Source organism: Bombus flavifrons, chromosome 9 (genome assembly GCF_040668555.2).
Source record: "Bombus flavifrons isolate JBK064 chromosome 9, iyBomFlav1_principal, whole genome shotgun sequence".
In the NCBI taxonomy this organism is placed as follows: Eukaryota; Metazoa; Arthropoda; class Insecta; order Hymenoptera; family Apidae; genus Bombus; species Bombus flavifrons.
The window spans coordinates 10294030-10320451 of record NC_138450.1 but is presented as its reverse complement, the minus strand read 5'-3'; the positions used below and the strand labels follow the sequence as shown (position 1 = coordinate 10320451).

The following is a 26422-nucleotide window of genomic DNA, read 5'->3' as shown; positions in this document are numbered from 1 at the left end:
ATCGTCCGTTATGTACCTCCGTCTACTTGTCCATGGATATAAAATTCAGTAGAGAAAGAGTGGAAGAAACAGAAAAATAATTTGTTGGAGAACAAGCTACGCTATCTGCCTATAATTCATAGTATTTTTTGTTTTTATCATTTTACCTATAGCATTTTAATACGATGTTTATGTCTTACGCTCGAATTTAGAAACATCATATTATATCGAGATATTTTCATCTAATAAATCAATGATTGGAGACGATACAAAAAAAAAGATCGTATAATGGCAACATTTTGGTCAGCACTCCAATCTGCCACTTGTCGATACAAGAGGAAAACCGTTGGTACAGTATTTATTTTCCCAACCCTTCTTTCATACGTGTAGCTTGAACGAATGTGAGTTCCTTTTTCAGCTCTCGCTTTTACGATTAAAAGTAATTTGAGGTACAATTTCTAGAGAGATAAAATAATATTATTTGACTTAATTACTGATGCGTAAGATAAAACGAACGAAAAGGAAAAGAGAAAATTGAAAATCAAAATAGCTGAATAAAATGTTTTCACTGATATTAACTGAGATCGTATTGTAATTCATAATTATTTTCAGTGGTAATTAGATGCTCGTGAAAAGAAATTTATTAAGAAGAAACGAGCAATTTTGTCAACGAATTTATTAATTTAAGTAGGAATTAATTAAATCTCATTAGACGAAAATTAATTTATTAAACAAAGAACACGTATCTCATGGCTCTTCGAGCTGCCGGAGCACGTTAAACGCCATTAGATCGTGCTAAGGAACGTTAACGAAATAAACATTTTAGAGATGTACGCAACATAAGGTGGAATCATTGATTTTCATTCATATAGATAAAAGGAATAAAAGGAATTTTTAGAAAATTAACATTTATCGTTTGTTTAAATTATTAATTATAGATAATGTAGACATTCCATTCTCCTTCGCGTGAAAAGCAAATGACACAAGAGACAATTTAACAAAATATAAATTAAATCATTATCACTGCAGTGACTGCTTGTGTTCTATCATAATTTCAGTTTTTTCAACAATTGAGAGAAACGTCGGGCGTGCGATAAACAAATGGAAATTAATTCCGTTGAACACACTGTTAATTAAAAATGGTTTGCTTATAAATTGTACTCGAGTTTACAATGGTTGCACATTGATTTAATTATATGTCCTTAATATCGCAAATTAATTACGAGGGTACGTTAGATTGAAGCTTCGTTTATACGTTCTTTAGTACTCGATATAAGCTGTCGAAAATCTAGCAACCACAAACAACAAACAAAAGCTTAATTTTCGCAACTGTCATTTCAAGCAGCGAAATTTCACCACCACAAGCATATAGCGGTGAAACATAGCATGTGAAATCGTTTCATCGTTCATCGTCGCCATCTCTATGCTTTATCTTATGTCTGCGACTACTACGATAGAACGAGAACTTTTTTCATATCCTGAGGAATGAAACGAATGAGCTCGCTAGATAATTTGCCAGATTCTTTCGCGAAGCAACGCTGAGGCGTGGCATATTAAATTTTGAAGCGACGTAAGTTACACAACAGCACGATGATCGCAATGGCGCCTTGTAGTTTCATCTCGAGCTACGAAATGCAAAGTGAATATACAATGTCAAGCCTATTTATCTCTTCAACTTATATATTTTAATACTTTTTTTTTACAACATTTTAATTAAATTTTAATTTAATTTTAATTTCGCGAGAAAATATTTCGACCATAATTTTATTGGATCAGTTGAAAATTTATCGAGCACCAGGTAAATCGCAAGATATGAACAGCGCGTATAGTTCGGTCGTAGCAATCGAGTTATTAATGGTGTTACGCGGGTTTAATTTATCCACGATATGGAAAGGAAGTGCGCGAGCGCAGATGCGTTTCGAATCTAATTATCTCCTAAAGTTGTGCGCTTTATAATACCATGTTAAATAGTTTATGATCGTATATGCGTATGCGAATATGAATGGCTTATCGAGTCGTTATCGATAATTCGCGGATAACACGAAACAAAAAGTATTCTCTAACAAAGGTGAATTAAATGAGATTTCAATAGCAAAAGACAATAAGCTCTTTACTATTTAGTTTCGTCTCAATTTAACGAATGAATTTCTCAGCTTGTTTGATTCCACAGTTTCTTATGGCATTCGCCGATCGAAAAAAAGGCGTACAAACAATTAATACCTGTATAAGTCTATACCTGTTTGTCTCTTATACCTATACGCGTTTTCTTTAATCCCCTGTGCATTTTATCACAGCTTGTTGAAAGTTTTCGAAAGCATAAAATATTAACCACTTACCTGAGGATAGTCTCCATCCTTCATCTGATAATCGAACACGTAGAAGTAGGTTTTAGGCAGCGGTTCCTTCTCGCTTTCCGGAATCGGTGCGATATGAGGATTATTCGGTTTCTTCGTGTGTCTTAGAGTAAATAGGTCGCCAGTTTGCACTAATGGCGCCACGAATTGAGCGTCGCTTAGTGCTTGGACACAGGCGTCCTTTGTATTCACTGGATGCTGCACCGTACGTTCCCAATCGGTGTATTCATTCACCACCTGATTCATCAATCAATAATAATAATATGAAAAAGGATGTAAAATTAGAACGCCGTTGATTTCAAAGTTAATACATTAGTATTCTATTGCATTTGCGGCACAGCAACATTTCAAATCGTAATCGCAGTCAAAAAGATATCTTCTATGTAAAAGCTAAACACAATTGGAAAGTTCTCTCCTTGCATTTCGTTTATAATATACAAAAATTACCAACGACTTTTATGAATGGTAAAAAAATGCAGTATCGTATTCGAAAGCCTTTGCGAAACGCATTCTATATTTGTTGCTGGATAGTATTCTTTTCTTTTTTTGTTACAGCAGTGCAACGCGATGTTTTTCGGAGGAAACCCGATTCTTTTTGTTATTTTCACAAATATCACAAATTCAACTGGACCAGTTTAGAAACGTTTCTATGGCAACAGAAACATTTCCCTTCAACATGTATTATTTTTCCATATTGGAACCATATTTTGCATCGTATAATTTTCAACGTGTTGATTCGTTCGACGATTGAATTTACAAAAATTTGGCTTGAAACGTGAAATAGACTAAAAAAGAGATCAAATTTTTCAACAGATATTTACCATCAATATTTTCACAAAACCATAAATATAGCGACGTGTTGGAATTTTCCACGCTAAAATTTGTCTCGAGCCCTCACATCGCTCGATACCGAATTTCGTCGCACAGTTAGCACGCCACCCGTAAGTGGATAACAATTTATGATTACGAATAATCAGACAAGTGTACGCGATATACTTTTTGGACAGGGCTGGATGGTAGTTTCGCCACGAATGTGCAACGAATTATTCCCAGAGAGCGCTATGAAAATACACGCGAAATGGCCGTGAAATAATCTTCGGAATCGTTGGCTTATCGGAATATATGAAAAATGAACGATCACGAACCGTTAAACGCTTAATCGCGTATGCAAAATTGTTACGACCTTGCCTATAGGTCTTTTTATCCTTACTTTTTTATCACTGAATTTGAAGTGTAATTATAATAATAGAACGATTAATGAATAAGTCGATTACCATGCGATTAGAAGAAGAAATATCTATAAGTAATTTAGGCGAGTACGAATTTCAAATAAACCATTATAATTGTAGAAAACAGGAGATAAATACAAGCCGGATTTCTCAATTTTTAAAAGCGATTTTAAAATTCAATCAAGAAAAACGAATTTATTCTTCTACCACGTAATCTTGAATTGATTTATCACAGTCGGTTTAATTATTAAAATCCACGTACCGTGTAAAATATTTCCGTGAGATGATACACGTACGCGTTCCTCACGTATGTCCTAATGATCCTGTCTCTCCTCTCACCCTCGAACCCTTGTTGTACGTCCTTCTCCGCGAATTTCCATAGTGCTTCGCTGGTAGTTACGCCAAATAACAAATCGTATTTGTTATTACTCGTGATCGGAGCACCGTGTTCAGCTTTCTTCGGCAGTGGCCTGCAACAAAATGAATTTATGTACCTTCTATGTACCTCTTTTATCTTTTCCTTCGTTGTATTTAGTTACGTGTGTTAACATTTATGTGTTTCAGCGACGTCATTTTTAATAACATTACGGTCCGACGTAAAGTTTTCCGTTCATCGTTACGTCCAACGTTCGCAAAAAGGAAAAAAGTTGCACTGAACGCCTTGCGACACTGTTCCAACTGTTAGACATCGAATATGCTAATGGACTTTGTAGTACTAGCCTGGGTCATTTACAATCGCGTTAATGAATCGTACTATAATGTCTACGGTGAACTTAGCTGGTTTCACATCTGCTTTACATTTAATGAAGGGGGACGTTGATAAAATTCTGAGATGAAAAACGAAGACGTTCGTCCCTCTCATAATTGAAATATGCTATCGGTACTCTGGTACAAGTTCTTCCAGAAGTTGGTCAAGTAAAAAATGATAAGATGTTCATTATTAATTAATATCCATTAAAAATTTTTGAGAATGTTGGTAAAGCGAGGAAAAATATTGTAATTTTATAATAATGTAAAATCTTTGCAAATATGTTACTTTTTTGCTTTCAAAAGAGAATAATTGTTTCCTACCCGAATCCTTGGAACTCCGGACCCATGTAGGACAGCAAATCTTTTTGAAAGTCTGCCTTGATGACTACACCGTCCACGCTGGGTCCAAATGCACTCAAAAATGTCGGTGGTTGAATGTCAACCAGCATCAGCTCTTCTAGGCTTCGGTCTCGGAGACAGTCAACAATTAGTTCGTTGTCTTTGAGCAGATCCTCGGGGATCGAGCAATTAACTGCCCTGGCAAGTCTCAAAGCGTAAGAAACAGGATCGTCGACAACTGCCCACGACGACAAAGCGCTGCCTGATAATAGGATAGCTCTCTTGAATAAACCTATATACAGAAATTTAGTATGTTCGTTTAATGGTGCTGCAGTATATAAGAAACTATTATATAATACAAAACCCATTCGAGCAATCTTTGAATACAAATTTTTGATAAGATAAAAAAATGTATTACTATTATTTTTTAACGCTTATTCAACCCTTTAATATCTTTTAACGTAATTATTATTCAATGACAATCTTTGACGTCTCGATAAATTCTATGGAAGTCTTTTTATAGAGAAAAATTTCTTTTAGCTCCATTTGGAAGTGGAGCATATCTTTTCTTTGCGTCTCCTGTTTTTAGCATCTCTGTGAGAGAAATATTGAAAATAATCGAAGGAATGGCGCTTTCCCCAGACGATCGTATATATATTAAACGAGCACATTCTAACCACGGCTACGGGAAAGAAAATTCTAGAAAAAGAGAACATTTTCGAAGAGAAGCTCGTTTCTGCTTTTTCTTCTACCATGAAAAACAACGGGGCAACATTTCTCTTGCCGTCTACCCTTTGAAAATCTACTTTTACAAGCGAAAAGAAATCAAGTTGTAACAAGAAATAGCCGTGAGATGCTTTGATCTTTCTTTATAGCCTGGGATATCTAGGAAACGTTTTCAAAGTGTCTATTCGAAGAGACAACTTTAATTTATCGAACTTTTCAAATTTTAGGTTAATACCTGTGGCTCTAAATTAATCCTTTTAGGAACTAATAACGTCTAGAAAAACTTCGCAATAAATGTTGCGTTGATTTACTGAAATTCGTTAATTTTCCCCAACATTGTTACACGAACAGTACATGGAAAATTAATTTAGAAAAGAACGATATCGAGGTAAAGAAACTTAGATAATGACAAAATTGCTATTATATCGTAAGGATGTAGTGTGCCGATGTAGGGCACGGAACTATAAATTACAACGAGCTTTTTTTGTAGACGCGCCACGGAGATGGGCGTTAAGGAGGAAACTTGTTACAGTCTGGAACAAAGGAGATGGAAATTACATCAGAAAGAACGATATCGTACGAATAACAAGCGCGTTGCGCTGGTTGTACTTATCGACGACTGTCACGTAGCAAGGATAATTGAGCTACCATTCCGTTCTCGTCTCGGTTTCGAATGCAAAAGGCTCTAGAAATTTCCGAAGAAGATACACTATTGGTAAAAGAATCGTTTATGTATAATATATTTTATCGCATTGCAGGTGATAACACAATTCTTGTAATTTGTGTAACACTAAACGAAATGGATAAATAGATGCTCTGTGTTTAAAACATTTCAATCGAGAATAGAATGCCTTTATCGCTCCGATTTCGATCTAAACGATAGCAAACGACACGATTAGACAACCAATGTAAGACTTCAGAAGAACGTAAGATTACAAACCTTCTACCCATCTACAACGATCCAATTGCAAGAACAAAGCTGTTTCGTTAACTTCTAAAGCCATTGCCTCAATTATACGCCTTCTGCTGGCCATCTTCGAGACCGACAATTTATCAAGACAGATTTATACCAGCAATTTCCGGCGGCCTGTATTCGGGAAGCCCCATCGACGTAACCGTCGGAGCAATATCGGTCGGGAATCGGCAAGGCTAAGCGAGAAATTCCAGTCTGACAGGCTGGAACGTTCGTTGGAAAAAAGACGAGATGGAAAAACGAACCCAAAGAAACACAGAGCCAGATCGTGGACGTTCCGCGGCCTCATAAAAGCAGGAAGTATTTTCCAATAGCACGTGAGAATACCCGTGACCACTGGGGAAGAAGAACGATATTTCACGCGCATAATATCGCGAGAATTTCTCCTTCCATCGTTTTCTACTTTTCAGCCTATTACGCTTTATCCCGTGTAACCATTTCTCGTTTCATCGTTGGTCGAGGAAGGACCGTTAACAGTTAATGGAACCACGTGAAAACTACTAGAACGAAGATAAAAGGGGAAACAAATGATATTGATAGCTGTATCATTTATATTCCAGCGTTTTTACACTCTCTTGCAAATTGACAATCGCAAAAGTTTTTTTAGAATTTTTGCACATTGCTTTCCAGATTATTCGTTTCTGTAATCTACCGTTTCTTGTCCCTTTCCCACCCTGTTTTCGCGTGGAGAGTGCTTCAGTTTCTCTGATGAAAATTATCTTATCTTCGACACTCTCCTCTTCAAGAATGATACAGGTGGTTGGCAAAGATAAGGGAAGAATTTATCGGAGATATGTGAAGAATTAAGGATGAGAAAAACAGACGAGCGATCCGATAAGATTGTAAACCCTGGATAACTCGGTGCCAACTAACAGCCGAACCATCGAAACGTAACATTCAGCCATCAAAGATTCGTATACTCTGTTATATTCTATTCTCTTAATATGTAATTTTAGAAGATTTTACCGTTACGAATACAGAAGTTATTCATATATTTCATATCTGTTATTCGATTTTTATAAGAGATTATTTGTGAAGGTTTAGGATATAAAACTCCTTACGATATGGCGGAGAACCAAATTTTTTTACCCGCATTTCGATAGAAACGGATATTGAAAGATTTAAGTAGTATAAGTCTGCCACGGATCAGACAACCGTGTCGCGTTACTTATATCTGGTATTCTAACTACTCGGAAACTTCTATCAAAATTATTTCTAAGTAATATAAATCGATATTAACTTTATTTCTACTTCTTTCTCTTGGGTGTGTTGAGTATTACGAACAAGAGGAGCAAGAAGCAATCGATCTTTGGAATTGCATCTTGAGAAACGTCCGAGCTTCAACGTCGATCAGAAACCAGTTCGACACACATAAGCTCGTTTCCTTCTGAATTCTTCTCGAGAGTCTCGTTAGCGGTTCGTTCCACGATCGAAGGAATCACCGAGAAGTATTGGATTCTCCCATTGAAGAAGAAGAGGCTTCGCGACCGTCGCCGTCTCGTTATTTATGGCATAACGATTTTTCTTTACTCTTTGCGCACATTCGACCAGAATATCGTAGCTCTGGTTAATTGTTTCGGCACAATCGGCGCGTACAAACAAAATTATGAACGAGACAACGATGTATAGAATTCAATGGAACTGAGAAAAACCGTAAGGAAGATGTAAAAATGGTTTCGTGCCTTTAGTAACGTAGAATGAGAAACTGGACTTTTATCATGTTACGCGCGAACTTTTCCAAGTTCGTTGAGATTCGTTGAGATTACTTGGCGAAAGTCACAGTCGATCGAATAAACTTCAAACTTGAGAATAAGGGAGAGAGGAACGGCGAAATTAAACGTATTCTTGGTAAGCCTGATTTTTTATTGATCTTTCAATTTTAGAGAGAATTTCTTCAGAATTTATTCTATATAATTCGTTTCGCCTGTGGTTGAAAACTTAGTGAGATATTAAAGACGGTTTATGAAGCGTTACATTGTGAATCAATCGTTTATTTGAATGATTTATATGCCAGAAACGCGGAGCATATTGTCAACAGAGAGAAAAAGATTACTCACCACGCATGACCGTCGGGCTGATGGCGAGAAAATGAACACAGGCGGCCCCAGTCCCTTGACCCATCAGCGTCACGTTGTTGGGATCGCCGCCAAACAGAGCAATGTGCTCTTTGACCCACTGAAGCGCCGCGATCTGATCCATCAGCCCATAATTCGCGACCCTCGCCTTGGTCTGAGGCGCCATGTTGGCGTTGAGAAAACCAAGCACGCCCAACCGGTAGTTCATCGTTACGATCACTTGGTCCGTGTAGCTGGCTAGTACACTGCCATCGTACGGATTTCCGCTGCCCCAGTCGTAGCTCTCCCCGTGGATATACAGCACTACCGGATGCTTTCTACTATTGTCTGCCATGCCTGTGTACAGAAACGTATCTTTTATCGTTTCCTTCCATATAAAAAAATGTGTAAAAGATATCCAAATGAGAAATAGAGACATCTCCGAGCCAGCTTGGAGATCTTCTTTTACCCAAGAATAATCTCTCCCTTTCATCTTTATTCATGCAATATACCATAGCACGCGTCGAATCCGATAACCGACATCGACGCGACGTAGCGACTAAAATATTAACAGTGTGCCGTCAGTCGATGTTTGGCAAACAATCGTCGAAGGAAAACGTTGCAGGCAACTCTGAACTCTCGTTCCGTTCAAGGTCCGTCGCAGCCTTTGTTCCCTTATCGTCGTCTCGTCTCGCTGAAGGTACAGCCCCGAGCAACGAAGGACGCAACGAAGAGTGGAGAGAATCGGAGGGTTGAAAGGGGATAGAAGTATGATGGCATTGTTCACAGCGAAGTCTGTCAGCGATTTACGGTTACGCCAGAGAAGAGAAGAGAAGAGAAAGAGAAGAGAAAGAGAAGAGAAAGGGAGAGAGAGAGAAAAAGAGAGAGACGCGACACTGGGAAAATTAACCTTGCGACAGAGAATGCTGGGCGTGACGAAACGTTCCAGCGGAAATGATGGCCCGCTAATGCTTCTTTGCTATTGTCGCGTGCTTCTGTATGACAGCTGGCCGCGCTCTAGGCACCGTGAACTGCGACATGTGTCGATTCGTACGCGGGATCGCGTGAAACGCGCTTGGCCGACAGAATGTAACGAGAAAACGCGTTGGCTAGCACAAACGGCAGACTTTTGATTAGAGCCGGAATGTTTTACTGGAACGCGTCTCGTGATTGGATGCAAACCCGCAGGGAACTGCAGGAGTCACTCGATCGTTCTTCTATATTGCAGAAATTCGTAGTTGATTCGATATTTGTAGAGAATTGTAATTGGGATGAGAAGATCAGTAAGAGGGAAAATTGCTTCTATCGTGATTTCTTTGAGACAAAATACAGTTGACAGTACGATTTAATTGTGTGGCTATTATAAATTACAGAAGAGCAGAATGACAGTAGTGCGAGTCAATCGTAAGATTAGCTCCTCTAATCTCGCTCGTAACTATTCAATATTTGCGTTCATCAGCAATCACATTTTCCTGCATTATGCACTGACTATTTAGCCAACGATGAAATTACCAGAACCGGTGAACAACTGGTCAATACAGCATGAACTACCAAATACCGCTTAAATTAACACGGTACATATTTCGATGTTGTATAAGCTCGAGGCTTTGATCGATTTTATCGAAAAGGAAGAATTCCAGTGGTTCGCCTATATCCTATAGCGGAACACCGACCCCTATTCGAGCGACAATATCAACGTCCACGAGAAACGGGCAAGGAAGGAAGCGTTAAAGAAAGCAGCACGTGAACGACCCTCGTCGAAACAAAGACCGATGTTGACCGTATGTCTGGTCCTATAGAAAAGTTGCAGCCAGGGCTAAAGAGAGGCTTGCAGAGCCGAGACGAGGCAGGGATGGTTGGCAAAAGGGATTCAAGTCTCGGTCTTCGACTCACGCTTCAGAAAATATAAAGTCTGGGACAGTTCGTCGCTCCGAGCGCTTGAATAACCGTGAAGGGCTTTAATTTTAACCCAAAGATTGCTGGTTTAATGTATTTTCATTTCCATTTTGCTCTGTTCCATAATTAATGCCAATTTATTTTATGCGAGTACCCGAGTAATTTTCTGAAATATTGATGCTGTATAATTTAAGGTATTCTAGACACGAAGATTGGCTTTTGCTACATGAATACTCGAGCGTTGAATAAATTGCCACCAGGCGAAATGAGAAACCAAGGTTGCAATTTTCATTTGGCATTCCTATTTTTAATACCTCTCCGTCACCGAGGCGAAAGATGTAAATTCACCACCCGTCAAATTTTCCATTTCCTATGAACAAACACCAGTTATTGAACACATTACACTCTTTTCTGCCTCCCCATATTTCCTTCGGTAATATCCCGTAGCTATATCTATCTGACATTCTATAAATAGAAACGTGTATTACGTCGCAAGAGAAAAGTGAATATCGCAGTAACTTTTTGCAGCCTGTTCCAATCATACCTAGCTCCTCCGCTCCCTTCGTTTCTTCACTCTAACAAGTTTTTCCAGATACTATTTCGTTAACTTTAACCGACTTCTTCCCTCTGTTATCTTTCAGTTTTAATTATTCTTAAGACTCATTTCTAGCGACGTACTGTTATATATTACCGAAACCCGGAGCTTGAAAGCTTTTATGAAGGACCGAAGGAAAAGAACGACGACGATAAGGAAAATTAGAAAGGGTCTGCGCAATGAAATCTAGAAACCGTGGAATTGTAATCAGAAAGGGCTAACGCTTGGACCTCGCTGTAAAATTCATAATTATCGATCTCGTCCCTTTTAGACAAAACAGATGAATTAAAAAAACATCAATCTTCCTCTACCAACAGCGATCAGTTTGATTTTTAATAACTGCGATCCTTTTCTCGAACGATTTTTCTCTTTGCGATTAGTTATCTTTTTCCTCGGTCCCTTTTGACACACAATCATGTCCGAGGTTTTTTTTAATTCGAAAGCTGTCGCGTGTCGGTTTCCTCTACCGAATTCCGCCCGTTTAATGGCACGCAGTCAGCCAATAAACCGCGTCGCAATTCTCGCGAGAGCTGGCTCAAAGGGGATGACGCTCGGTTTAGCCTCGAATACCCGTGATGCATGCACAGGCTACGTCGAAAAAGCGGTCCGCGGGTGCATTGTGTTGCGGCCAGTGCAATAATGCGGTGGCCCGCGTCCAACCCCTTCTCTAGTTCCACCCTCTACTCTGTCCCAGTGAAATTAAATTGCTGGCTGCGCTTAAGTAGCGACCCCTTCACTGTTCCCAGCGCAAATCTGGTTACTCGCTTTTTCGAAGGGATTCCGGAGATTCGTAGGAATATTTTGAGCGTTAAGGGTGGATTTAAAGCCTGTTAACCCTTGAGGACCGCGTGTCGATAAAATTTGACGATGAAAAGTAAGTACGTAACGAAGAACTACAGAGAAGTAATATTTCTTGGAACAATTTGGTGTTTAATGGTTTCTGCAATAGTTTTTTTTGGGGGGGGGGGTATATTTTTGTGATTATGAATTGATTAGTTTTGCCCTGTTCTATTTTTCACGACATTACTAAAGTTTTGCTTAAATTCAATCATAAAACCACGAAATATCTGACACTCCTAATTCAGCTGTCTGACTATCTACAGACAGATCTACTTAAAGTTGGACCACAAAACCGAAGCGCCGGAGATCTACAGAGATACACGCAGTCGCGTAAAAAGCTCGAACAACATCGAGAAACAATTCTCCACGATGTTTACTTTCATCCCATCCCGCATTGTTCACATTCTGGAGCATCGGCCCGTTTCATTTCCGGCAGATTTTCCTTCCATTACTTTCTCATCGCACTCGTACAAACTCCTTAACTCGTTTCTGCAGAACTTTTTCCTTTTCCTCGCCACATCCCCGCCGATCGCCTCCTCCCATCTCTCGTGCCGTATTTCTACCGTTTCTGAAATTATCCCAGGATCTTAATCAAGTAAGTACTTCGTTCCGAAAAGCGGAGTTGCCGAGAGGCGTTTAGCCGGGTTTCTTCGCAATAGTTGACGCACATCTCGTATAAACATCCAGTTTATTAATGCAACTTACACATTTTTCACAATTGTATGCATTTCAAAGTACTCTTTCGTTTGGACTTCGATTACTAAAGGAGAACTGTTGATTTCTTTACAAATCGCTGTTATGTCTTCGATATTGAATTAATTTTCTGACGGCGACAAATTTGTGTAGATTGTTTCTGATTCGATACGAATGAAATGTGGTCTCCCTATCCAACTATCCGTCTCCTCTAAGCCCATATCCATTAATCTCTTTCTGTTACTCTGTCAGGTCAGATAGTTAAAGAACAGTATCTTGCTGTGGGTAACCTGGCTCATTGATAACCATTACACAAGGGACCGAAGGGAAGAAAAAAGAAAAAGACGAAGGGTTTCATTGGAAGAAGAGAACCACGGGATCGTGTGGGAAGACAGAACCGAGCTTTCCTAACTGGCCTTTGTCATCCACTGACAAAAGACAAATAACTCGCCTTTCATCTTGCCACCTACGGAACCGCAAAAAGCCATTCCGAGTTTCGCTTCATTCCGGACGCCGGACGCCGGACGTCCTCTGGATTTCGTTCTTCCTCCACGAAAGTCCGAAAACTGGGACAAGTTAAAAGCGGTTTTCACGGGCCGCGTAGACACAGGGACAAACGAACGTGTGGGCAGGTCGTTCGAGGCCTCCAAAATACGTTCGGTTGCCTTTGAACGGCGCCATTCGAGTGACTCGTCTTACACACGCGATCCCATTCGACGTTTTCGACGGTTTCTTTCGTTCGGATTGCCTCCTGTCTTTTGTTCCACGTTTGTTAGAACCTTTGTGGAATGGTCAACTTTCATCGTTGCTTTCTTTCTTCTGGTTCTAGGCTAGCGCGAGTCTTCGTTACAGAATAACCGAGCGAGAAATGAAACGAGTGAGAAATTCTTATTTTAGTGGAGCAGCATAATACAAAGACGGTGTAACACGGATAAGAAATGGAAGAATGAAGATCTTAGTTTGAATTCATCGGTATTTTCTGAGATATTTGCATTTAATTTAGATTTGGTGCAGTCCTCTGTTACGTAACAAGGATAGTGCGATTATCCTTTTTCGTGGTTACACGGTTGCAATTTAACTGCGATTAGAAAACGTCGTTTAAGTCTATTACATATTTTGGGAAAGTTTAACTTTTGATCGATTACCTTGTATTGGGTGTCGACACTTTCATTTCAGCTAAACCCTTTAATCTTCAAACATAGCTGGACAACACTTCCTTGTTACAAAACGGTTTCTTCTTCATTCGATGGATAAACTGCCAGGAACGAGGCCCGCGGGGAACAGAGCTTGAAAGAAATATTTCCTGGTCGTAAAGAAATTTGCTAACTGAAGTAGCTCGGCAGCTTGCGAGACGGCCAGGAACGCCCAGCCATGCTTCCGGTCCAACGGACTCCATCAAAAGCACCAGCGTCTTCCTCTTCTTTCGTTCTCTATCTTCCGTTCTCTAGTCGCTCTTCTTTGGCCCGGTCGCAGGCAAGTAGTGTTGCATATTTGATGAGACGTTTCACGGAGTCCTTTCAGCCGGCAAGTTCGCCGGTATTAGCATAGTAAACATGGATTTACGTTATGCCTATGCATTCGCGCGGGGATCAGGCGAACTTAGGCGTGTGCTCGCGCTGCGACTTTCGCGAACTATTCTCTGGCACGTACACGGTTGGCCTCGGTTGTCGCCGACCGGATTTCGCCTCTTCCACTTTGCTAACTTTCTTTTTATCGCTTTGCTTCATGCCTCGCTGTCGAGTTAGTTGATTTATTTTAATCTTTCTAGTTTCTCTCGTCCTTCGTCACGCATATCTACCTCGTATTTAGAGAAATATAGAGATTTGATCAGTATACTAATTAACTGGATTTTGGATTTACGTTTCATTTCAATTGTTGTATCATTGATGTATCTCTACGCAGCTAATTAATATCGAACTAATATCTCGTTGGTATTTGAACAATATCGTTGAATCGATTGCTAGGTGTTCGTGTTCTATACGCAGAACGTGATATTTTACCTAATTATAATTAATATTACAATAGAAGCTCTCATTTTACTGCAGAAAAATGAAAGTAGGTAGAACGAAAGTAGGATACGTTGTAATTTGCCCAAGTTATCAAACGATTAAAGGATATAATAGCGAAAAATTCAAGAAATTTTTGCCAGAAGGGACTTGTACGAATTTTACTCGAATCTCGTCAATCTCTCTTGCAGTAGACATTAAGGAGGTAAAAAAGCAGCTTCCATACGGGGCAGTTTAATTTCTCATTTGCACGGAACTACAACAATGTCTGCATACGGTAGCAATCGGGCGAGACATCGTCTCCATAGTGTCTTTATCCTTGATTGGATGCTGGCCCGAATCGATGCGCTTCGCTCTGTCTGTCCTCTTCCCTTTGAATTCCCTTACTTCCTCGCGTTCAACCTCCTTGAAACTATGTACACGGAGTTACACGTATTTACACGCCCTGTTCGAGCATCAGGTTTCGCACGCTTGCTCCTGCGCATAACCAGGAACGCGAGCACCGATAAAATTAATCTGTTTTTGGTGGAATGACGATTTACTCGGAGAAGGTGCTTCGTGGTTGGATTGAGTTAAAGCGAGATCGTTGTTCCAGCTACAGACGTAGGTAGACAGAGAATTGAGTCAGAGGGAACAATAGTCTGAGCACTTTGACGCGTTTCAAAGTGTGTGAGTTAGTTAAACATTCTGTGAAGTAGATGTTTGCAAAATTTACAATTACCTTTGTGCAGCGCTTGAGTTAAGGCGGGCAAAGTTAAATTAATTAACGAATAGATGAACATTTTACCGAGACGTTTCGAAGTCGCTTTGCGTGTTTCAATAGGAAATTAAACCATTCCGTTGCAAATTAAAAATTGGGTTCATTTGATCGGGTTAATTGAAATCTTAAGTATTTCTGCGAGTCTCTTAGTAGCTCCAAAATTATTATTTTGATTACGGAAGGTATTAAACCTGAATATATAAACTATATTTTGCTATCTGAATATGTACGTATACATAGGGTCATATACAGAGAAATCTTGTACAAGTATCTGCACGACTAAACGGCCAACCCTCCTATCTTCTACATATCTCTCGTGGAGCTATTTGCATCCTGCATCTTTCGAAGATAATCGAAATCGATCCGCATCGTAAATGGCGAACTTTCGCTAACAGATATCCGCTATACTTGGCGGATGAATGGAACGATTACCTTACTTTGCAAGAAAGGGATAAAAGACCCGTTTAATTTGAGTATGTTCAAATTATCGATGATAGAATTATTCAAATGAATAATAATGCTAATATACATATAAGAATAACCATTTTGTCAGTTATTAATTGGTTCACTTACTTTTTACTAGACCCGTTAAAGCATTTTCAGCTGCAACAGATATGTCAAAGGACGCGAAACAAAAACGTGCTATAAACGATCAGTTTTTGATACAGGGCCGACAGTGTGGTTTACCAAAGGGGTGAAACTTGGCAAGCCGACCGCGACCAGGCAGAGTCTCACTTAATCGAGGTCGCGTAATTTAAGTTAAGCAAGTCGTAAAGCTCGATTCGTAATTACATGCATCCGTTATGCACCAACACCGGGCCATATTCGTACGTACGTGCGTAATCGAAAATCGTTTAATGGCAGGAACCAATGGCCGTTTGCCCCGCTAAATTGTTTCGGCTTCGTCGTGCTTTCTTTATTTTCTCTCGCACGCGCGCCTTTCTTTTCTTTTTCCTCTTGCCAGCAGTCGTAGCGGATATTGGAATCGTTCGAAATTTAATTGAAGCTACACCGATGCACAAATCCACGTTATATTTCCGCTATCTATTTGCCTCTCTACGTGTCTCTCTTCTCTTTTATTTATACGAGCTTTTACCCGGTTTCGTCCAAAAATAATTCGGTCTTAGCTTTTAATTTAACCATTGAATCACAATTACGCGTAAAATATTTTCACAGGTATTTTAATCACGGGATATTTTCGTTTCGAAAGCGGAGCATTGGCAAAAAACGCTCGCACAAAGAGAACGGGCGGTTAGTGACTTGGCCTGAAGGCAGCGAATGGCTATCGATGATACACGCGATCACGCATCGATATCTGTAACAGACAGCTTTTCTGTTACAACGCTTTCGATTATTAAATTGTTCATCGGTACCGCCGGACGATGCCAATTAAAGTGCGTGCTTGTGTGAGTAACGATAGTTAGATAACAGGCTCCTAGTAATATGGAAATATGGATAATGCGATTAAATATTTACAGGTTCGTGTCTGGTCGAATACGTTTTACAGATAATTGGAGAAAAAATGACTCGATGGAAAAAATTAGATTTGTGATCGATCAAGGCGTTCGAAATTCGTTTTAAAAGATTACCGAGGGATAAAAAAAGCTATGAGCTTGTTCTTTCGTTCCATTTATTTTCATCTACGAATCTGCAGATATTTGGTAACTTGGAAGAAAATTTGCACGTTCAGATTCAGTATGTATGTTGACAATATAAAATTGGACAATATTATGCAACAGAACTTGCATATCTGAGACAAACTGAGAGTGTTCGATCTCAACTACGTCTGCGTCGAATCTTACACGCGTGAGAAGTCACAGCTGGTTACATACAAATCTATCTAACTAGTCTGTTGTTTCTAATGCTCCCCTCACTAAAATTTATTCCGCAAACTCGGAAAACACACCTTCTGGCAATTGTCAATTGTTTCGCCCTCCATGTATCCCACTGGTTGCACTCTGTCGAAAGCACCGCTTCCGGTGAATTTCTTGATACTTTGTTTAACTGTGTTCAACACTTGTATACTGCCTGATGCCTTCTTCTTCGGAGAACTATCGTTGCTAACTTTACTCAGCATCGTAGTTTCGATGTCAGCGGACGTTCCAAATTTTTTAAATCGTGTTTCAGCGATTCGAATGCGAACAATACTCGGGAAAGGAAACTCGAAAAATAAAACTACAAAACGTCTTGGTTCGAAAAAGAAAACTTTAGGCTCTGTACGATGACGACGAACGTAAATTGAAATAGTTGATCTGATGTAAAACGATGTAAAACTCTTAATCGATCACGGCATTCTTGCGTGAAATATCAAATACGCGAGCTATAGCGTTTGAAAGAAGTTAATATTATCAACTACCAGTATTATCGAATCATCAATGTTTCTTTTACAATATCCTTTGTATCGTTAGAGGACAAAGGTGGGTGAGACTTTGCACTAGAAAATTCTATTGTACCTCGTTTAACTTTAACAATTGCGCAGAGAAACCCGTGGTCCTTTTAAAGGAACGATAAAATAATAAAGGGTTATCGCAGCAGTGTTTCGAAAAAAATTCAAGAACAGAAATGTTGAAACGCGAACGAGGAAAGTTTCGCTGTGACAATGAAACGAAAGGAACGCACACGGGTGGCCGGATTGCCAAGGCACGTTTCGAGTGCCAAACCTCAGGCTTGGCCGGGCTTATGCGCGTGGAACGCCGCAGCTGGCTAAATCCGAATCCGCCTAACCGCTACGTGCGCCTCTCTTCGCTCGTTAAATGTCCCGCAGAGCGAGCCGTAAGGCGGCCATCGGCCCGAATCCGCTGGAGGCGTGCTCGTGCTGCCTCCTCTCAACTTCGTTTCTCTGTGTTTAAGCGAGTTAAGCCGTTCTCCTCTTGATTCGTAGCGTTCCGTGTTGCAACGAGCGACGAGAATCGGTGATTCAGCGTGTTCACGCGCTAGGATTAAACAGAGTTTGGCTAATAATCCACTTCTAATTACAAGTTTCTTCGGTTTTCCTTGTCATTAAGCAATTTCGCGAATGTTTGTAAATCGTGGTCATGAATTTTGATGGGAGGAAGTGCTGCTTTTTATGAGCATGAATCTTCGATTTTCTTATCGTTGGAAGGTTTTGACAGGTACGTAGGAGAAAAGAGTGTTCAATAAGTAATGACTAGATGAAAGGCTTTTTCTTCGAGAGCATGCTGAAGTAAGATAATGATAGCTCAAGTAATAGGATTCTTTTGTGCTCCGAGACCCCGATCTTCCTATACCTCGATATCGTCAGACATTGTTATAGCATAATTTTCAATAGTCGGTGATTAATTTTCGAGATACAGACGGAAGAAGCGAAGGCTGAAGTACGAAATAAAGTTCGGATGTTCAATTTTTTTTTTCTTCTTGATAATGCGACTGGAAGATTTCACAGCATTTTTTAATTAAAGTCTTTTGAAGGAACTTGAAAACAAAATATGAAATCGAATGGTCAACGAGAATTTCCCACGTGACATTTTATTAAAGCCGTGGCGCAATAACTGGGCATCAGATGGTGGGCTGGCAAGATTCGTTCTCGCGGTGTAAATTGTCTGCTGTACCTTCTTTTTTCTTTTTTTTTTTTTTTTTCTAAAAGGAACGCACCCATGGGATCGTCAGGCAACAGTCGTAATTCCAATAGAAGTTCAATTCCATCGGATTGTTACGTTTTTATGCTCGATTACTCGGTAACCGTTCAGGCATCGATGCGTTTCCTATAGATGCAGGATAGTGCGCCCGCTCATACTCACAGAGATATCGTACGGTAACATCGTGGACGATAAATCAATTAGCTGACTTTCAATGCCATGAAACCGCGAAACTGCACCTCCAAGAGAACACTCAAAAGGTAGACAAAAAAATGGGCAAGGTGTGGATATCGATTTATCGTCCGGTCAGCGGTTTGTTAAATTTTTTTTGCTCAAAGTGGTCGCGTTTCTCTCTGTTCAACTGTTATGGACTTTCTATGCACATTCGATTGGTTATTTTTATGACTTTCAAGTCCACTTATTGGCAAACGCCTCGCGTACGAGTTCCTTTTAATCCAGGTAAAAGTTTCGTGCTTGAAAATTGCGTTTGCAAACGAGATTACGTCTATATATATATATCTTAATACAAATCGACGAATGACATCATTCTTCAGTCTTCGATAGTAGAAGAGCAACGCCAGCAGTGTCCGCTGTTAATATATATTTGTATACGAGATTAACAATTCGATGGTTTCAACATCGTAGAGATTAAGTTATTCCCGTCATCTTTGAGCTTAAACTACGATCGCTGAGTGTGTTAAGATGTGTGGTCGGTTTTAATTAACTTTGTAATTACAGTTTAGATACGTTCCATCTAATCTGGCTAGCATACATTACCACATTGCACGATGGTGACTATAGTTACCAGCATAACTATAGTAGGTGTTAAATAAACGCAGAATCTCTTGTTGCTTTGTCATTCCACCCATATATCACGAATAATAGGGATGAATAACTAAAGTTTTGAAGGCGATTTTTCTGAACACAGCGCTGCAAGAAAATGCACGGCAGAATTATTCGAAAACTGCGTGCTTCGACTGTAATTCACTTTGGAACTGCGAGCAATTTCGATAAATCACCAGGCAATACCATCCTTCCTCGCTTCAAGCCGCCTTGTGTGTTTGAAACACTTTCACGTTATTTCTTCTGCGTGCTAAGGAAGAAATGCGGCAGAGAGAGAACGAAATTTGGGAAGAAACGACGACGAGGGACAGCGAAGGAGAACAAGGATCGCTAAAGCACACAACTTGCGTCTCCAGCTTAGAAAACCACCTTGCCGCTGGTTTTATAGGAGACTTAACCTCGTCAAGGTCTTAACTAAAAGCGTCACGTACTGACGTGGGCGCGAAGGAAAAATACTGCTCGTGTTCTTTATCGTTTTAGGCTGTCATAAAACAAACGCCTTCTTCGTGTCAACCTTAGACGATATACACCCCTTTGACTATTTAATGAATAGAATAAGAATAATTGTCTTTGAATCTTTTTTATGTCCAGATTTCATTAACGTGACGTGTAGAGAATGGTGGATAAATTGGCTCGGTCTTTTGGTTCTGAAGGTTCAATTAAAGAACAAAAAGTGGGTTATGAACAATTTCCGCAGCACAAGTACCTACGGCTCATTAAAATACACGGTACAATAGAAAATGGCCCCCACATAGTACAAGGTTGGTAATTAATTCCTAATCGACCTCGCAAAATCGATTTCGAATTTTACTCGACTCTCGAACTGCACCTAGTCGACTATTCCAAAGTTAATTAGTCAAGATCGATGTAGATGACCAGAATTGATTATACTCGTATTAACACAATGCCAGACTTCGACGTCGGGACCAAAAGCCGGCCTTGTTAACTTCCTAAAACAGTTCTCTTATACCTAGCTTTACGATACAATTAATTTTATTGTTACAGCACAAACTTATCAATAAACTTCGCGGAAGAAGTACGTTCGTCGTTTCTCAAAAACATTTTACTCAAAGTACTCGAGTCTCTACGTATATTTTTTATAATCGCGAAAAAATCAATGTCCGATGGCATGAGGACAATCGTGCTGAAAAAAGGAAAACCGCCCGCTCCAAAGGAAAACCGCTAGAGTGTTCTTCTCGTAGCCGTTCTTTCGATAGAAAGAGGGACGCGATAAGATCGAGTATTGTTGAGCTTTCAGACAATTCTTTGCTTACAGAGGTTCGCTGGAAGTCTCCTGTTAGCCAACCAGGACGATGCTTCGACTGTTCTCTTCCTGCCTCGTCCTTTCTCCACGATAAAATGGAATTATGGCGGAAAGATTGTCGAGTGTGACTTCAAACAGAAGCTACTATATCTCTGCCAGGCTAGACAAGCGAAACTGCTACTTCTTCGTTGTTGTACGTGGTTCACCAAAGAGTTTGCTGGCCAACAAATCGAGTGTTCGACTGGTTTGCTACAGTTTAGATTACGATGGCAGAAAGGTATCTTGTTTTCGTAGTCTATGATAATTATTTCTCTTTTTAACAGGATGCTGAATAATCTTTTCGTTAAAGAAGAGGATCAATTTATAACGAATATAATTTGCAAGTGAATATTTGACGTCGAAGTAGATATATAAATCACGCAAAATAGAAATTGTTACGTAATGATTCATCCACAAAGGCGTTATTCATTTGCTTCATAAAACGTTTTAAGTTATTGCGAAAATTCTGGAATGTGAATGAACTTTCATTCGCTATAGAGACAAGAGACACGAAATGTAAAGAGATAAAGAAGAGCACGAAGTAAGATTAAAAGCGTTTCGTTCATACCCTCACCGGAAAGAGATAATCGCTATTTAACCTGAAACGCGCACAAAGCTTTAATATTCATTACGAGGAGATTCAGCGAGGGTGACGAACGTACAAACGTTCGCCAACAGGAAAAGTCGTCGAATAAAAGCGATGCAACGAGAACCAATAACGAGCAAATATTAATTAAACTAATCCTCGCTCGTATTGAAACAAACAATTGTGAATATGACGTTATACAGTATCGGTCAAAAGTTTCGATTGGAACGTCAAACGTTTGACGAAGTGGTCAAGTATTTCTAAATAACATTTTCTCTAGAAAGTTCCCTTGCCTTCTTCAGTTGCAATTTTTAATATGTGTGTGCGTGTTTCTTTTAAAAAAGTGTCATCTAAAATCACATGGTACTGTAATGAATGTAAACTGCATAAAAATATACGGAGTAATGCATATATGCTTATATACGTCTCGAGTATACAAAAATTTTCATGCAAATAAGTTTCTGTTTGCCAAGAAAATAAGAGAATAAGAAAGAATAAGAAGAAAACGAGAACTAAAATAGCAGACGTATTTTAAAATAATATTTCCATGTACGATCTGTTTCAAATTATTTGACTTCAATCTACGATCACTCGATAGTCCGGTACAATCCATTCTACTTTTTCAGCTACGAGGTACAAAGTTTTGACAGATATTGTTGGAAACGTATATATGTACATGGGTACGCGTGACAAGGCTGTTCCATTCTGTATCGTAACGAATCGCGTCCAAGAATAATTCGACGAAAGCAACGTTGGAATTGATTCATCGACAGAGAATTGATAATGGCTGAGAATAAAGGCCGAGCGGAATAATTAAAACGTGCGGGTACGGCAGAGCTCTCTGGTCACAGGGCTTAATGCGAGTCGAAAGCTTTTGTTTCGGATCTAAATCAACCGGAAAAAAGAGAAATGTAGAAGCATTAACGGTCAGAGACTAAAGAGGAATCGATTGAAACGATAATCTCCTGTGGACCGATGTTAGCTAATCTTTCGTAGAAATCAAAGGAATAGATAGATTAATGGTTAGCAAGACAAAGGCAATCGATGGAACGAAGACATTTATTTCTGACATAAAAGGTGGAATAAGTTTCACGAAATTACACGGTTGGCGGCATGTACTCTCTCGATCGACACCGCAAACCCCATCGGAACATAGCATGGGAAATAGCGTTAGCTTGGCTTTGCTTTATTGTAACATCGACGTTACAGTGTTAATGGAGTTAAAAGTAATTATCGGCCCCGCCAAGTACGCGACGTATTACGTTACGTCTCCGCATTTCTCCTCGCGATTTCATGAGAAATTTTGACGAAATTTTGACCACATGGTGCTCGCGTAATGCAGTTGTGCATAAAATAATACCATAAACGTTCGAATTTGGACGATTCCCGATTCTTCACCAGGTGCAACGTACCATTTTATGAGGAGAATATAACACATATGCCTATAGATATATACGATTTATGAGTTTCAGACGAGATCATGCACATGCAAAGAGATGGCATATGAGAAGGTTTTATCACCTAACGCCTCGCCCTCGAGACCCGTAAATATGTTATTGCGACGATGGGGTGACATGTTCTCCCCTTTTACGGCATGCATTCTTTTTCGGCTTGAAATATTTGGAAATAATTTGCTCATCAACGTATCTCGACGTTCTGAATATTATACAAGTAAATAAATTAAATATTGCAAGAGTGAATAGCTTTCTATACGCATAGAATTGCGCATTAAGCGCGTAAAAATTAAGCTGAGAAAAAACATTCATCCAGAAGTCATTAGTAACACTTCGTCCAACGTTTCAGTAGTATAACTTGCCACTGGTCAAACGGGCCTGAGCAAAGCGCAAGGGCCGCTGAAACCGTGTGACAGCCAACGGAGCTCGTTAAACGCGCTTGTCCAAAACTTCCTAGCGAGCAATTCCAGCGGGCAGACGTTGAAAAATTCCTTTGGTCAAGGCGGATTACAGGCAAAAACGCGACAAGACAGAGCGAAAGCGAGAGAAAGAGAGAGTTTCGTGCGCAGAATGGCAAATAAGACGAAGCAGTCCGTCCAGGCGTTGGCAATCGAGGGCTGCAGCAAATAAATAGGGGCAACGAGACGACAGCCGCGAATAAAAAGTGGCGCTCGCAATCAAAACAGCCGTGGCGCGAAATGAAATCAGCGGACCAGCCAACGAATGCAAATTTGTACCGGGAAAGTTCTGTAAATTGATTACTGAATTATTTATCGAGGCTCCTTTCTTCCATTTCCGATTCTCCCTTTTCGTATTTCGTAGAAAGTCCCATCGTTCACGATAGTCCGTTATCTTTGTGGACTAAAATTCGACCGAATTCCTTTGATCAAAGTTCCGAAGACACGTGTTCCATCGGTATATATTCTGTTAAAGTGGTCACCACTTCTAAGAAAACTCTACATCTGGCCTTTTTAGTTTTCTCAAGCACTGAAGCCATCGACAGCGTATAGATAAAAGACTGGGACGTAGGCAGACCATAGACAGTTGACAGGCGACGACGGCTTCGGGGTTTTCAGTTATAGGGTAACACTGCTAGCGTACGGATCTGGACCAGCTCAAATTATATTCCTACTTGTACTTACACTTCTGTATAAAAGTATATTGTCCACCTTACAATTTATCCACTCGTTTCTCTGTTTATACATCTAATAACCTCAACATATTCTGATCGTGACAAAGTACGTTTCCGCATATACAATGTACTTTATTGTGGTTAAAGAAAGCGATATTGCCTGAGTTTCTTCGACGCAGAGAAATCGTTTCGAAGAGTAGAGGTTGATCAATTTCTCAATTTTATTCGATTATCCGTGTGACGATGAAAGCATCGAATTCACGCCGTTGCGAACTATATCCTTCGACTCCATGGACAGAATTTCCCTAACTACGACGCCATAGAACCCGATATTTGATTAACGCGAGCCATAACATATCTCAGTAAATCGGTGAAACGCTCGATAACGAACACATTTCAATTACGATCGTGTCCACCTGAAATGTAAATGAAAGTGTAATAGCTGTGTTTGCCTCTGCAGCTGGTCAACAATATTTAAAGAGTTAAACAATCGTTAATACAAAACGTGTCTGCAAAGATCTGTATGACTTGACTTTCTCTTAAATTTCAAAACTTTTATCCCGTCATTCTATTACGCAAAATAGTTATGATTCAATTTTTGCGTTATTGTCGCGCGAAAGTCAGCCAAGTTATAAAGTTTCGCAACCGAACCGAAGACGAAGAGAAATAATCGTAGGAGAGAAATTATGTCAGATTTTACTTAACTGGAATGCCATTAATTTTAAGCCATCGGGCATTCATGGCGGCAATTATCCACACGTACAAAAACACCGAGAAAAACAGAATGAGATTTATTCCCGCTCGTTTAAAACTCATCTCTCTTTTCCCTCGGTAAATTATCCATCGGTGCTTTTTGCATTTCATTCATCATGTTGTATCCTGCTTGCAATTTTATTTCGCGTATTCCGTTTAATTTTGTTTAATATAAGACGCAAATAGAATTACGGATAATCTTCTGTTTCAAGTTGTCCGAGATCAATTCCTCGAAAGAAATTAACGTAGCCCTGGATATTTCACAATTACGGAATTCTCCACGTCGCTTCTCCCCATGGGATATGGATCAGATATTACGTAACACTGAATAAACAAACAAAATATCGAACTGTTTTACTTTACATTATTAAACAGTTGGCTGCAACAGTTTCATACCTGTTTAATCTCCACGTGTTTTTAGTTTCCTCGTTTACATACATGGAATGCATAACTTCTTCGTAGATAATTCATATGTACGCAAATTAGGCGTAAATTTCCTATCAGAAGAGAGTTTCACCACTCGCAAACGTTACCTTCTCAACAAAACTCGACTGGAAATCGATTGTCCGTCAGCACATTTCGGTATATCTCGGTTGAAGTTCGACAAGCATACGTAGCAATTTGCTGTCTTGAATGTAATACCAGCTTGGAGAGGCAAGACTCTGCGGCTTTCCATAAGCGTATTGCTAGTTGGACCAGCTTGCATTACACTGATAATCCGCGGAATACTTGCGAGTTCATAATCGAGTCATCTGGCCCAGGGATCTGGAGGGTGTTAATCCGGAATTACAGCCTACTTGGCTTATTTTCCCGATCGCATATCAGGATTCTTACCATTTTCCGTCGTTTTATACGATTACGCTCAGCATGGCTATGCGCTATTGCAAACACAGACTGAATAAAAGCGCATATCTACTTAAGATTCTTTAATATCGTTCTTCAAACAGAATGACTATTGCGTTGTGCAAACAGACGATGGATAATGTTCCGTGTAATCATCTGCAGAGATTGCCGCTTTGGTATCCTAATTGTTTCGAAGCTAAATGCGTGACGAAACGTACGAAAATAGAACGTTACCATGCAGCTGCCTTTCATGTCGCGCACGCGCTGCCGTTTTTCTTTCCTCTCCTCCCTCATCGCTGCTTTTGTTCCGTCGTTTTAACTTTGAGATATGCGATGCAAACAATCGAGCCGCTTCATCGAGGCCTAGCATATACCACCGTTTCGATTACGGGCACAATTGTTTATTGTACGGGCTGCAATAATTGTTTCAAGCATTCGTATCTAGCGCCTGCACTCTTTTTCTGCCGGAATCCGACCCGCTTCAGATTCGAAAACGTTTTGAATTCCACGCGTGTATCGCACGAAGGCTCGCGATTCCCTGCGAAAAGCACGGCTGAATTCAATAGGTTTGTTTCCAGCCTCGTTTTGTTAAATTTTCATCCCATACTTCCCAATCTGTTCCATTTTACGAATCCACTGTTGCAGACTTAAGAGAATTTTTCAAGTGTCAGAGAGCACGGATTCCCTGACAATTTTAGAAGTTTTGGAGAGCCTGGAA

The 26422-nt window shown here is 39.8% G+C and overlaps 1 protein-coding gene across 3 annotated transcripts in view; it reads right to left on the bottom strand.

Moving 5' to 3' along the window:
* NLG-4 (neuroligin 4) overlaps window positions 1–26422 on the bottom strand; it is a 269045-nt gene that overhangs the window by 102228 nt on the left and 140395 nt on the right. For all 3 annotated transcript variants that reach the window (XM_069120833.1, XM_069120835.1, XM_069120834.1), the window contains exons 5-8: window positions 8408–8761; window positions 4634–4943; window positions 3825–4032; window positions 2316–2570 (exon numbers count right to left, since the gene is read on the bottom strand). In XM_069120833.1, coding sequence (XP_068976934.1) covers window positions 2316–2570; window positions 3825–4032; window positions 4634–4943; window positions 8408–8761 — 1127 coding nt within the window. The remainder of the gene's footprint in view (window positions 1–2315; window positions 2571–3824; window positions 4033–4633; window positions 4944–8407; window positions 8762–26422) is intronic.